Here is a 14,067-nt window from a genome sequence, read left to right as displayed (position 1 = left end):
AGAGACTGTTGTATTGCGTTAAATCAGGCAAAATTTCTTACAAGAGACAGCGCCGCTTTCAGTGAAAAACAAATACTGAATGTGTTGAAGTTTCTTTTTTAATCATGTAAGAGGAAATAACACTTCTACATGGTTGAGAAGAGCTGGGATGCTGAACCATTAAAAGCACTGGTACCCAGCTCTGCTCTTTAGCCAGGCACGAGTCTAGCTTCTCATACTGTCTTCTGAAACTGTTATTTTTACCACAAATCAGATAGTTTAGTAAAAGCTTTTTCTTCTTAATCACTTTTTAGGGCATTTTAAAATAGAAGACACGAACCTCATTTATGTATTTTTTAAAATGTAGTTACAAAGAAATACAAATGCTGGATTTATGCTCCTGGTAGGTACCTTTTTTCCCTGATAGCCACTTACTGTGCATGAGGTTGGACACCCCCAGACTCAGAATATCACTTGACAAGCATCAAAGTACAATGATGGGTAAGTGTGGGACAATGAGAAAAACCCAAATCTTAACAGAAAATGCTTCCTATCAGTATTTTGCCTCCAGTTATATACATTTATGCATGTAAATGATGTGTGTTAATTACAGTTGGCAAATATTTATACCAGAAACTATTTCTGCTTGTCACTTACATTTGACAGTAAGGGTTTTTGAAATAAAAATAGGGCTTGTTCTGAGACAGAAGGTTCTGAGCAGAATGGACCCTGGACCCTGCACTGTCTCCTGTGTGAGGGCTGCCCTGGCCCAATGCTTGTCTGGTGCAGTGGGACATGCTGAGCCCCTGGGACTCTGCCCAAGGGACAATTCTGGTAGAAGTTTGTTCTGCAAGACCATTTGAGTATTTCATGACTTGGCTTTCTCTTTTTTGAGCCTGAATGTCAGAACACTAATTAAGTAGAGCTCAGACTCAAAGAAAATAGATTTTTCTGAATTGTGTGTTCTTCAGAGCATTCTTCTCCACAGTAGTTTCCTTTCCCAAAAGGGACTTCTGAGGAAAGCTGTCTGATGAGCTGAAGTTATTTTCCTACTTACTTTCCTGTTATCTCTGCTGTGACCATTTCTGACATTTGGCTAGTCTTAGCTTTAAATCTCAGAAGCATTTCTTTCCCACATACCTACATGGTACATTTCACATAAAGGTGAAGTTGCGGGAGAGAGAAAGAACAGGGCTGAGTCTGGCAGCATATCAAATATTTCCTGGAAGCAGAGTACAGGACCCCACTTAGGCAAGAATAGAAAGATCTTGTGATTAGAACTCCCCTATGATAAAGATAATGGCATAAGCATTTGAATGAATAACTAATTTATGACAAGGCAAAATCTATAATCAAATTAGTGTTTCTCTATGTTCTCCTGGCCAATATCCTTTATGTTCTACATCAGCTCCATTGTTTGGTTTTGTGGACTATTACATAGGTATCTTCCTCTATGTATTTTTATATGAAAACTGATTGTTGGTCTTCACGCACATATCAATTGTCCTGTTCTCTGATGATACAGTCAAAGAAAAATCAGTATTTTTCTTTAAAGGAGAAAAAGGAGTGAAGGTTCACTAAAGATGGAAAAAGAAAGTAATTTTTTTTGCCATTTACAGAGCACAAATAAAAATTCATGTCAGCATTCCACAAGTTGAATGAAGTACAGTGACTCAGCATTTAACTTACACATAGGATTTATTATTTTCTGTCATACAGAAATCAACTAAGAACCTTTAGTATGTAGCATGGGGAAGAAGGGTTGTGGGACTATGCAACCATACAGATATTCTTGAAACAGAACACTATGTTGACAAGAATTAATTTCAAAATAGGATTACTTAGGCCCCAGCTCGTTATCTAGGTGTGGAAAGCAAGCAGGTGGGAAACATGCGAGCATTTGGTTTGAGAGCTTAACACCCTTCCCTTCCCTCCACAGGACTGAATGCTCAAAATATTCCAGGACCATAAAGCCATGGACTACAGGTAGTGACACAAACCTTTCTTCATATGCATCCCATTATACATATATTGGATTAATCTTGGTTACTAGATAATCCAGATACATTATAATCTTGGTTACATAATCCAGAAAATAGAGATTGAAGGGGTTTTTTCTCTACAGATACAGGAGGAGGTTTTGTTATAGGCAGGAAGTTTGATTTATAGGTGTGTTTCTTGTTTGTGGCTATTACCTCATTTTATGAAAGTCACAAAAAGCTTTTACACTACCTACACTGACTCTGGCATGTACGCAGAGTTTGTCCTATCTGTATTGATCTTAAGCACACTGATACAACTCTACTGGCAGGATGTCATGCCACACTCGAAAAAGTGTTATTAAAAAAAAAGGGGAAGAATGAAAATTACTTTATTAAGCACAACTGTAAGAAAATTGCAAGAATTCCTACATTAAGGATTGCATAGGTGAGGATACTGTAGGTTAAAGTAAGTTGGTGAGATCAGTCTCAAAAGTGTTTTATACATTTAAGGTACATGGGCCAAAATTTTTACTCCAGTAGCTAGTCTCTGTCTAGACACATAAATAATGTGATCTTCATAAATGTGCATCTGATATGCACTCAATGGCAGTGACTACTGTCTCTCAGCTCCCACCTAAGTCAGTGTGAGTGCTAAATACAAAGTATGATGGACTACCTGGGTCATTGGGCTGAGTCCCAAATTTGTGCATGTGAACCTCTGTTCAGGTTCACCAGAATACACACTCTAGTCCAGTTAACAGTCATGATCTCTAAAATCAAATCAAAATAGGGTACAAACCCTATTTTGACTATCAGTGTCCTTGTTAAATGTATCTAGTTACTGAGTTACAGTCAGCACCTCCAGATACTGAGGTTTGAGTTGTTGAAGACATGTATTCGTATTTTACAGTGCAATAGAGAAAGAACTTATGTTGCATGTAATGCAAAAAGTTAGGTTCTTAGGACTTTGATTTCTCTAACTGGACAGTCTTCTGAGCAATCATTTAAGGAGAACAGGGATGGAATTTAATGGAATTCCATTATTAATTATTTCATACTTTAACTGCATCTAGTAGATGGTTCATCAGGATTAGACCCTCATTAAGCTGAGTAGTGTATAAAAACACAAGTGTGCACAGTGCCTGCCCCCAGTGTCAGCTCCATTACCCTCTCTGAAAAGAGAATGTTAAGCTGAGAGCCAAATTGCAGATGTGGCTGTGGATTCACTTCTGTGTTTGCAGAACTGTGGTTTAATGGAGCGCACAGTGCAGATTGCAAAGAGAAGTATGAAAGGAAGGTCAAATGCAAGAAATAGGAGTGTGTGCATGCCTGCTCTGTATAGCTTCTTCTGGTTTTAGCTATCAAATATAAAAAACCAAATTTGTAAAAAAATTACCAAACCCAGTATTTTTCTCCAGCTGATATCCAGTTCTTAGATACATCACTTTTCTCTGTTACAGGATTAGCTTCTTTAAACACACAGTAGTTGCCAATGGGAAGAAGCAAAGTTTTAAATTAGCTAAAGAAGACATTTGAGCTGTCATTTTTCCAAAGTTGAACATTAAAGCATATTTTAAAAAAAATTGCATATAGCTTTTGCTCAAGAGAGAAAAATGAAAATCAGTATGGATTTTCTGCAAGAGATGAAAGCTTCTAATTATATTTGATTTCAGATCTAAAAGCCCATTTCCAGAGAATCATCTGTTGTAATAAAGCTGCAATACTTCTCATTTTATCTTTTGTCCTCAGTTCCTATGTAGTCCTGGCAAGAATGTCATCCATCAATGTAAAAATGTTAAATCACCCCAGTCATGAAATATTAACAGAATGCATACAATTATGACTCCTAAATTGAAGTCTTTCTAGCTGTAATTTGTCATACCTAGAATTGTACAATGTTATTAGTAGAATAAAACTAGAAAACTATGAAATATATATATTGGAAAAATAGCATTTCTAGTACATGCATTATTATAGACAAGTCCTGAGCCTCATTCAGCTGAGGTCAACAAGAGGGTTTTTTGACATTAGTGAAAGCAAAATAATGAATTCCTGAATATCTTGGTTGTCAGCAACAGATGAACGTCATAAGAGCAGTTCTTAATTCCTTCATGCAAAGGTTTAGGTTTTCTGGAGCAAAGTAGAATTAGCATGCTACTTACTATTTTCCAGATGGCAGTAATGTATATTGAAATATATATAAAATAGTCTCCTACAGTATGTACCTACAACAGGCATGTGATTTTTTAAAAAAATCATATTCCCTGAAACAAACTGATAGACAATGCTAGGGGAACACATCCTAGGGACAGTCTTAGGGAGAAACATAGGAAGTTCTCTAGCCCTAGTTCTTCCAAAATAATAATAAAATTTGCCATCTCAAAAATTGAGTACAATATTGAAATAATTAAAAACCTTAAAAAGTATGTTAGAAGATTATTAAACATGTACAGTTCAGTCACATATCATCCAGAACTTAAAAATATTGCAAGCTAGCCATATTTCTTGTACTCAATTATTAATATTTTCCAATGACACACAAAGTAGTTTTATAATAATGAAAATAGTTTATATCTGTTTCCCATGAGCATTGTGTTTCTGCCTGCTGACTTTATTATCATTTTATATGCTATGGATGTTGATGAGGCCCTAAGACCCCCATCTATCTTTGAAGTTACCCCTGCTTTTAGTAGGAGGTTGGACTACAGACCTTTAGAGGTCAGTTCATGCCTACATTTTCCTGTATTGCTATGATTTTTCTGTAATTCTTTGATTCTGGATGAAGCTTTTCTAAGGGAAAAACTTAAGAATTTATGAAGTGTCCTTTCCATTACCCCTATACCACAAAAGCAGTCGTCTGGGTTTTTTATGCACTTATCTAATCACTTGTAGCAGTCCAGACTGCCTGCTGATCTCATTTCATGCTTACTTATCTCTTCTGATCTTCACTGTATGTCTCAGCCTCTGCATTTCTTTTGCTACACTACATAAACATGGTATAATCTCATGCATTGAAGAAGCAAACCAAAAGATATTATTAACTGGTCTGCTTTTCTGTCGTTTCTCTCTTAGTGGTTAGGCTCAGTTTCCTTCCTGCAGTTCTGACAGGCTCTACCAAACTGCTGTCTGTTACCTTTGGCTCTGTTGGCAAATCTCTCATTTTGACCATAGCCCCTAGGAACACTTTCCTAATCAACTTCAAAACTGGCATTTTATACTCATCTGCCTTGTGGGCTATGTTCAGTGAAGCCAGTGGTGTAGTTTTCCTTAAATCCTCTCATCCTCATTGGACTCCTGCCTCCATCTTTTCATTTCCTTTACTTCCCTAATTTATTTTTTTAATAGATTATTTGGAAGAACTTCCCCCTCCTGCCTTTCCTGTACAGTTCCAAGTGCCTGGCCTTCCCTTTCCTGTCTGCAGTATGTCTGTTGGTGACTTACTCCACAAATGCAATTTTAGCTATTGTCTGTACATAAAAACCCTGCAGGGTTGCTTCTCCAGTCCAGATTAGACTCTAACTTTCTAAGTGAAAAAAAAGTAATTATACCTACAGATACCACTTTTGAAGGTCTAGGTTTTTTTTTTTAAACTTAGTACATTCATACATGTAAAACATCTTTCCTTATTTTTCACTTTTATAACGTGTCATTCAAGGTAGGCCAAATCAGGGTCATTATCTGAGACTGATTGCCAAGTCTTTGCCTTTAAATTTCACTGATAGTTTACTGAATGTGGGGTTACTCTCTGAAGGATACAGCCATCTTTGTCCCTTCACAGAACAATCTCAGGTAAGCTGTCACTTGCTCCTGTTAACTGCAGCCTGGTCTTCTCAGGCTTTGACAAAGCAATTTCACTGCTCTTATTCCAAATACTACTGCAAGGGGAGTATTATGACTGTGCCATCTTTTTAGATTCCTCACTGACACCCCTTCACTGTTTCCTCAGATGTATCTATCTACCTTGTCTTTGCTTTAGAGGTCTTTCTTAGAGAAGAGGCAAATACAGTGATAAAATCACTGTATTGCCAGGAGGTCTGAGAAGGACTCCAAAGAACTCAGGTGACTGATACTATTAAACAAATAGCTACCTACACCTGGCTTAAAGCTGGAACATTCCCTTGAACGAGGTCAGGGTCAAACAGTTTAGGCAGCACATAAAGCTGGTCAGGATTATACATTCTTCCAGCTCCCTCGTTATCCAGCCTTCAAGTTTCACCCTAAAGTTTCCCCTTCTCCTAATGCATACAGGAGAAAAAAATGACTATTTAAACTGATGATGTGCTGAAACCATTGCTAATCAGCTAGACAAATATTGACACTCTCATTTTACTTTTCCATTCATGTGCATTTTTTTTTGTCTTTTGTCTTATCTTGGATTCTAACCACTCTGTGGGCAGTCTTTGTTTTTGCTCTTTGTTTGTACAATGTCTAGCCAGTGGGATGCTGGTCTGATTAAGCCTCACAGGCGCTCTAGTAAGGCGAATTAAAAACAATACCACTTTCTATTCCTGCTACTCCTACAGACACTATCTGCCTGTGGGAAGCTGAATTCTATGGCTGCCTCTGTACCAACTGAACAATACCATATCCTAATCAGCGGGCTGCTGCAAAACTGGTAAAGGAATTGCAAAAACAGCATTGAGGACTTGAAGAGAGAAGCTAATTTAAAGTAAATTAGCAAATAAAAAAAGTAAATGCAAAGACAAAAACCACAATTAACCCTATATGTGATTGTATTTCATACAATACGCTTGAATTTTTGTGTCAATTTTCAGTGTCACTTTATCAATTCAGTAAGAAGTTAAAAATATAGGCAAAGCAAAAAATAGACAAAAGGATCCCTTCTTTCACTTTCTGTCACTTTTCCTTTCCATCACTTCATCTTGTTTAACATGAGAATGCCCACTGTCAGAATAACGTCAGGATTTTAAAGCTGATTAAACTTTTTGACAGACAACTTTTACTTTAGTGCTTTACACAGACATTAAAAAACACTATTCCTTGGCCTTCTGTAAGAGCTTCTCTTGAGCTTCATCCTTTACTATGGCCAATACTACAGTTCTCTGTTTTGCCCAAAAGATTATCACCTACTGATGTACCTTGTAAATGCTGAAGGTGAAAAATAGGTTTTCTTGATGTTTTGCACTTCTAAAGGTGGTTCTAACTCCCTCAATATGAAGACTGGGTTAAATACAGAGTATTACATTTATAATATTTTGAATTACAATATCTCAGACTATTTATCCTGCTGTTAAAAGAGCAGATGAAAGATTTTTATGATGAGACTGAACATCTTCCTTCCACGAGTTTAGAGTCTTCCACTGACATAAAGAGAAAGGAAGGTTTTCCTTTTTTCCCCTTACCTTGATATTAAAGAACAAGAGAAATTTCTTCCTCCATTCATTTTGAGAATAAAACATTACTTTTACTTATGTATCAGAAATTCAACAAAGTGCCTTGCTAGATAAATTATTTTGCCTCAAGTATCTTTATTCTGTCAAATCCAAAGTCATAACTTCTTTAATCATACACTAGGGCAAGTTCATATTTCCACAGAACTGAGTTTCTGACTATGAACAAAAAGAAATGAAGTTTGTCAAGTTAAGGTGCACTGCTGGAATTGTGCAAAAGCTTGCAGAACTGACCGTGCCATCAGTGGTTACAGTCAGCTTAAGTTGTGTACTTCTATAGTTTCAACCAGAATAGAATGTTAGTTAGCCTTTTACTCCTGTATGGCACCCACTCCTGAAGGCACTTCTGTTAATGACTAAGAGGAGGTAGAATACTTCCTTTTGAGATTTTAAGCTGTGTGAAAGACATGCACTACTGTTTCCATAATGCAGATATAAGGGGTTCCAACCTTTGCAGGGGAAAAAGCCCTGTATGTTTCAGGAGTTCTGTCTAGGGAAGAATTACAAGAAGTTTCTCACTCCTTCCTCCCCTGTCAATCAGAAAAGACAATAATCAGTCCTATCCACATCCAAAGAGCCAAAAGCAGCAAAATGATCTCTATATCCTATTTCACTCTGAGTCAAAAGAAAGGTTATGATGACATTTAGTCTCAATTTATAAAAGCTACGCTAGAGATAATAACGAAGATCCTATTACCACTCCCAAAAATGTGGCATCTATGGAAACACACAAAACCAAATTCTTGAGAATCTTGCTATACTTCAGCATGAGAAAGTGCAAGTATAATTAATTAATGCCTGAAGGTAATTCTAGTTAACATCAGACTTCAGATGTAACACTGACCACAACTTCAGATTCAGATGTACTGTTGGAGACATCAGACATGCTGTTTCTTAGAGCAGGAGCAACATTCTACCAACTCCTTTGAATTCATGCACTATGCCATTTAAAATATTTACTTAAATATGTGCATTTTCATGAAAGAAACAGTGGTCTTTGTACAGCACAGACCCTGTGAAGTCTTAGATTTGAAGAAAAGGCAATTTAAAAAATTTATTGAAAACTTCTAAACAAAACAAACCAAAATACAAAAATCAAATCTGGAAGAAACAGATGAAACAAGCTGCTCGTATTAACATGGTCCAAGGCAGATTCAGATTGAAACATTTCCTTCGAATATAAGTATGTTTTTCTGTCATTTAAAGCAGTGTTGGCACACATCATCTTTTGACACAACCATTCTGAATCTTTATTGTTGTAAAATGAAGTCACCATATTGGGGGGGGGAAGGAGAGGAATAGGTCTACTATAGTGCATTCATCTTTAAATTGGTGGTCAATGAGAACAGAAAATCTCAAAAAAGAAGATAAAAGGGAGGGCAGAAACCCAGAGTTTTCCTTCATGTTATCTAGTTTTTCTAACAATTCTAGAAAATACATGCTCAAGTTCATTTTTAGAAAAGACATACATTTAAGTCTTGAAAAATTATTGTACTTGTGATTAAATCTAGATGATAAGTTAACATATTTACCTCATTTTATCAGAAAGATTGCCTCAATATCAAGAATTGCTCGTTCTTGACTGATGCAGTATTTCATTATGGTATGGAAACAACTCATCAAAAATAGATTTGGGGAATGGGTTGGAGTTCAGTTGCAAAGAGCTGAAACCTTAATGATGGGTTTCCAGTTCAAGAATTGTCCATTCCCCTTGAGGGGACGAGCAGTCTTCAGATGAAAAGCTTGCCACTGTAATGCTTGCTGAGGAGTCGTCAAGTGGAGACATGAGCTCAGTCCACCTGCTGAATGTGTCAACCTGGGAGGTACCCTGAGGATTGGAACCATCTCGTGCCAGAAAGAGTGTCTGATTGATAAGACATTGTGCTAAGTTAAGGTCTTCAGGAACAGAGTTTTTGAAATCTATATGTGAGTCCTGCTCAGATAGCAATTGCCTGAGTAGAGTCCAGTCCTGTTCTGCAAACTGTTGATCTTCAAAATCCATCTCTAGATCTGCTGTTTCTGAATCCATCCTCTGCTCAATTGCTTCTCCAACATCCATCTCATATATTGGAGAAAGGGTTTTTGAAGGCCGATGTTCATACATGCAGGTTTGTGCCATTGTGTCATAATCATCTATGTCTCCTGAAATAATTCACAATACTGTACAATGTAAAAATTGTAGATGATCCTCCCCTCAGGGCTGTGTAGAGCAAAATTTAATTCATTCAGGAAGAACAATCCAATCAGGTTAAAAAAGGGGGGATGGAGGGTTATACAAAATTGACAAAATTTGAGGCATTTATTTCCTATATAAAAACAAAGTATGATTTATAAATTAAGTTAAAGCAGCAATCACCACTGGTAATTAACAATAACCTCCATAATTAAGTTTCTGATACAGAAAATGACAATGTAAATATACACTTAATGCACATGAAATTTCTCATTTACTACATAAATTAAATTTAGACCAGGAGGTGCATAGAGGGAATTAATAGAGAATGATTACTGAATGGTGACTTAAGCTATGTCAGCTTAGAAGAGAATTAAAACCAAAATTGTTTATCCACAGGCTTATTTCTACACTGCACATGCAAGGGCAGCTGCAGGCAAGGGCAAGCAAACTTAAAAAAAATAGTACAACTTTTAATGTCTTCTTGTTCTGTGGTCTGGCTGAACATAGATCATCATCAGTGTTTCATTACTCTCGAATACACAATAGTTGTAATCAACACTATTGTATATTTTTGATGGGATAAACAGACTGAATTATTGATATAAAGAAGACAAAACACAAAACTAGACAAGTATTCATCTAGCTACATGAAACAAGTTAGAACTTTTTTTGTATATAAGCATGAGTTCTAAGTATAATCTCTCTTTAGGAAATAAGCTTTTACTGGTAAAATTTAGAATTTTAGATATCTCATAAGCTCTAAAGCAGAGTTCAAACCTACTCCCACTGGTGTATATGGCAAATATTCAGTTATATTCAGTGGGAGAATGATCCAAATTTGTATATAATATATAAATAAATAAATAACAACAATAATGCATATAACTGTTCAGGTAAACAGTTCAGTGCGCTTTAGTTAAGGTTATTACTTTAGTTATTGCACATCCCATTCAGACATACTATATGTTGTCAAGCAGACAAAACAAATACTAAGATTCCATCAAAAGCTGATGCTGTCAATGTTAGATTGGATCAAAAATAACTGAAGTACAGACAACTGCATCCAATCTTTCTTTTAGCATTACAGGAAATCTCTTTTCTTGTAGTCAAGTTTTTCATTGAACAGCAGGGTATTGACGGATATTTCAAACAGACAAGCATTCTCTACCCAAGTGAAATACTTAAAAATATTTAAATACTGTTTCAGCCAAAATTACTTCAGTTCAGGATTCAATCCCAGACAAATTGCCAAAGCTTTCCCTATTAATTTGGTTTTGAATGACTGAATGTTTCTATTTCTGTACATTACCTGGAAGTAAATCAGTATTATCGCATTCAGTAGCTGCTGGTTGACTGTCTCTCACTTGACTTTCCTGAGTCAGCACCTGATTCTTACTGGCTTCTACAGGTTTTGCAGAGCTGCCCTTTTGCGCATCAGAATTAGTTTCTCTTTGCTGAAGATCCAGATGACATGGTCTTTCTTGAGATTTTGCATCATTGTCTAAGTACTTATTGCACTGGTGAAATTCAGTAGCCACCTCATTCTTCATATTTACTTGCTGGTTTTCTCCTGGATGTGGACTACCTGCTGAATGTACTTTCTCTGAGCAGTTTTGTTCAGTCATTGAAGCACCTTGATTCTCCTTTCCTGGGATTTCAGTACCCTGAAGATGCAGGACAGAACTTCCACTTTTATCTGATCTATTGTCTCTATCCTTTTGCTGTTTGCTATCCAGGAATCCCTCTTCAGTTTCCAATGAGTATCTTGAATAAAATGCAGTTCCATGGTGCTCTTGAGAAACACTGTCAAATACTTCTGAAGGAGTAAGAGACTCTGTTGAGTGCTGACGTGAAGTGTGAGTTTCCGCTTTATCGTCGGCTCCCAATTCTTCACATTCATCTACTGAAAGTAAAACAGATCGTTTGAAATTTTTAGTTTTAGAAAACTCCTGACTTGCAGTATCATTTTCTGTTGCATCCTCAAAAGCTAAATTATCAATTCCTTGGAACTGTTGAGTAGGAACATTTGATGGGGGAAAGTTTTCTGCAACGTTCTCTGCTTCAGATCTGTCATCTTCTGTTTCATCTGCAGAAGAAGAAACTTGGTCTGCTTCCTGAGTAAACTGAGCATTACCAAAAGTAGAACTTTTGCTTTCTCTAGTCGTGGTCCGGGAATTCTCTTGATGGGACCAAATTTTTCTTGGTATTTCATCATCACTTGTTGAATTAACACGAAAGAGATCAGAACCCTCTTTTTTCATTTTCACTTCTATTCTTAGGCTGCTATCATAAATTTTTAATTCCTCAGGTGTACTTGTGTCACTGCTGCTTCTTCCAAGAAAATCATGACATAACATAGTGCTGCATTTAGAAATCCCTCTTTCATTGGATCCCTCATCGTCCTGAGAGCCTCCAGCATCGTAATCTTCTGATCTTGGTTTTATGTCATCAGAGGATGTGGTTGCACTGCCAGTATCTGATTCAGGGCTCTCTTTTGGATCTACAGCACCAGTACTCCAATGGCCCACAAAGGGAATTTCTGCATTTTCATGGTTTTCTGGCATTTCCATAGGCTCTGTGAGCTCTGTGTAATTAGGTGAATACTTTTCTGTTATTTGTTCAGTGGAACATTCTGAAGCATCGTCTAAATCTGCTGTAACTGATTTATATTCAGTCAAGGCTGATGTATCACACAGTTCATCAACTGTAAGAAATCCTTCCACATGGATCTGAGAAGATGATATCTCATCCTCTTTATTGGTTACTTGGGAAAAGTTTGACAAAGCGCTTTCACCATAGTTACGACCTGTTTCAGAGTTTATTTTATCACTCTGTTCATTACAGACTTTTACTGCTTTTGAATCTTTCACCAGTTCTCCTAAAACAATAGCCTTTTGATTGGTTTTCTTGGAAAAGTCTGAATATCCATCATTGGAAGACTGTGCATGACAGTGAAATTCAGCTGTATTATCATCTTTGTCTGGATCTTCAATCTTTCTAATTCCAGTCTGATCACCACAGATTTGTCTAGTTTCTATGTCATTTTGTATTGAAACATTCCGTTTATAAACGGCTTCTTCTCCAATTTGAGGAGAAGATTCGGATTGTATTTTGTATTGCACAGTTTCAGAAGAATCTGGTAATTTTTGTTTATTGGATTGACAGGACTCCAGCAATTTATTGTCACTGCTACTTTCTGTGGCAGGTTTTAAAGATCCATTTGCAGAACAGCATTCATTATTGTCATGAAGCTGACCTGCCATAGCATCAGTCGTGTTTTTCTCAAGTTTCTGTCCTGAACCTCTGTGCTCAGAGGTGTGCACATTCTTCTGGACAACAGGAGAATCACTCCTTGGGTGCTTTTGGGCAGAGGACTGAGATTTTAATACAGCTGGTTTCTGTTTCGGGTCTTTACTATTCGTAATCTCAGCATTCTTAGATGGAGCCATAGTCTTAGGTGTTATTTTTGAAGTGGCTTTTGTTACAGGTGTTTGTGATTGTTTCATACTCTTCTTCTTAGCTGAAGGATGCTTTTCTGGGAGTGTTGTCTGAACCAGGTTTTGTAACACATTTTTTTCTTCATTATGTTTTGGAGACATTCCTGATTTCAGTGAATTTGGTGATTCCCCCTGAGGTCCTAACAAACAGTAAAGAAGACTTTAAAGGTTGTATGTGCCAGTCACAGTATATTCACCAATTTTATGTTAATGTTTGTTTATGTTAAGAAACAAGTTACTCAACTTTAAATGTAATTAAGGGATTTAAGGCTTGTTAAAGAATTAAGATTTGAAATAACAAATAGTAGACCAAAATACCATCTTGGCACCTTTAAAGCAGTTCATAGAATATACATACAGGAATCACTGCAGCCTGTAACTGAAGCAGCCATCCCTAGAGTAGAAAGCAGCAGTTCTCTAATAATGCATACAAACACTACACAGCAGCTTAGCACAGGAAGTAATGAGTACTGTATTCAATTTATATTGTAGAGGAAATGAACAGAGGCAGAAAATAATTACATTAGTTATAATGTGATTAGAATACCAGAGTTAACGTCCCTGCTCAGTCAGAAAATACTGCAAGATCTTTAATGACCACAAATTGACAGAACCTGTGTCTTCTATATCACAATGCATTTAGGATAATAAAACTTGAATATTGAAGCTCCATCCTTAACATCTTATATCCTTCTAAACCAGTGTTTCCTCTCTGTGTTCTACAGTGGCATTTCCTGCCCCTGCCATCAGTAGCTGTTGAAATTGAGTATTTGTTTGGGGCCAGTATCAGCTCCAAACAAATAGCACTACTGAGAGGGGGAGATAGGAAAACACCTAATTAGGGAGGCATAAAGCAGTCTGCAGTCCAGATCTTTGAGGCTTATTACAGATGCTCAACCTACAGAATTTCTGTTGAGCTCAGTCATGGTTCCAAATGCAGAAGTGCAGGGGATCAGCAAATGGAAGACTCTGCAATGCAGATTAAACAAGCAGAAGAAAACACGGACTGGCAATGAAGAGCG

The 14,067-nt window shown here is 36.9% G+C and overlaps 1 protein-coding gene across 1 annotated transcript in view; it reads right to left on the bottom strand.

Annotated features, from left to right (window-relative positions):
* Positions 1 to 3,978: 3,978 nt before the first annotated feature.
* LOC102044900 (AP2-interacting clathrin-endocytosis protein) overlaps positions 3,979 to 14,067 on the bottom strand; it is a 36,802-nt gene continuing 26,713 nt past the window's right edge. Inside the window, exons 19-20 of the mRNA XM_005422069.3 lie at positions 10,858 to 13,185; positions 3,979 to 9,514 (exon numbers count right to left, since the gene is read on the bottom strand). Of these exons, the coding sequence (XP_005422126.2) occupies positions 9,045 to 9,514; positions 10,858 to 13,185 (2,798 nt within the window). The 3' untranslated portion in view covers positions 3,979 to 9,044. The remainder of the gene's footprint in view (positions 9,515 to 10,857; positions 13,186 to 14,067) is intronic.

The sequence above is a fragment of the Geospiza fortis genome, unplaced genomic scaffold, assembly GCF_000277835.1.
Source record: "Geospiza fortis unplaced genomic scaffold, GeoFor_1.0 scaffold403, whole genome shotgun sequence".
Classification (NCBI taxonomy): Eukaryota; Metazoa; Chordata; class Aves; order Passeriformes; family Thraupidae; genus Geospiza; species Geospiza fortis.
This window is presented reverse-complemented; position numbering and strand designations above follow the sequence as displayed.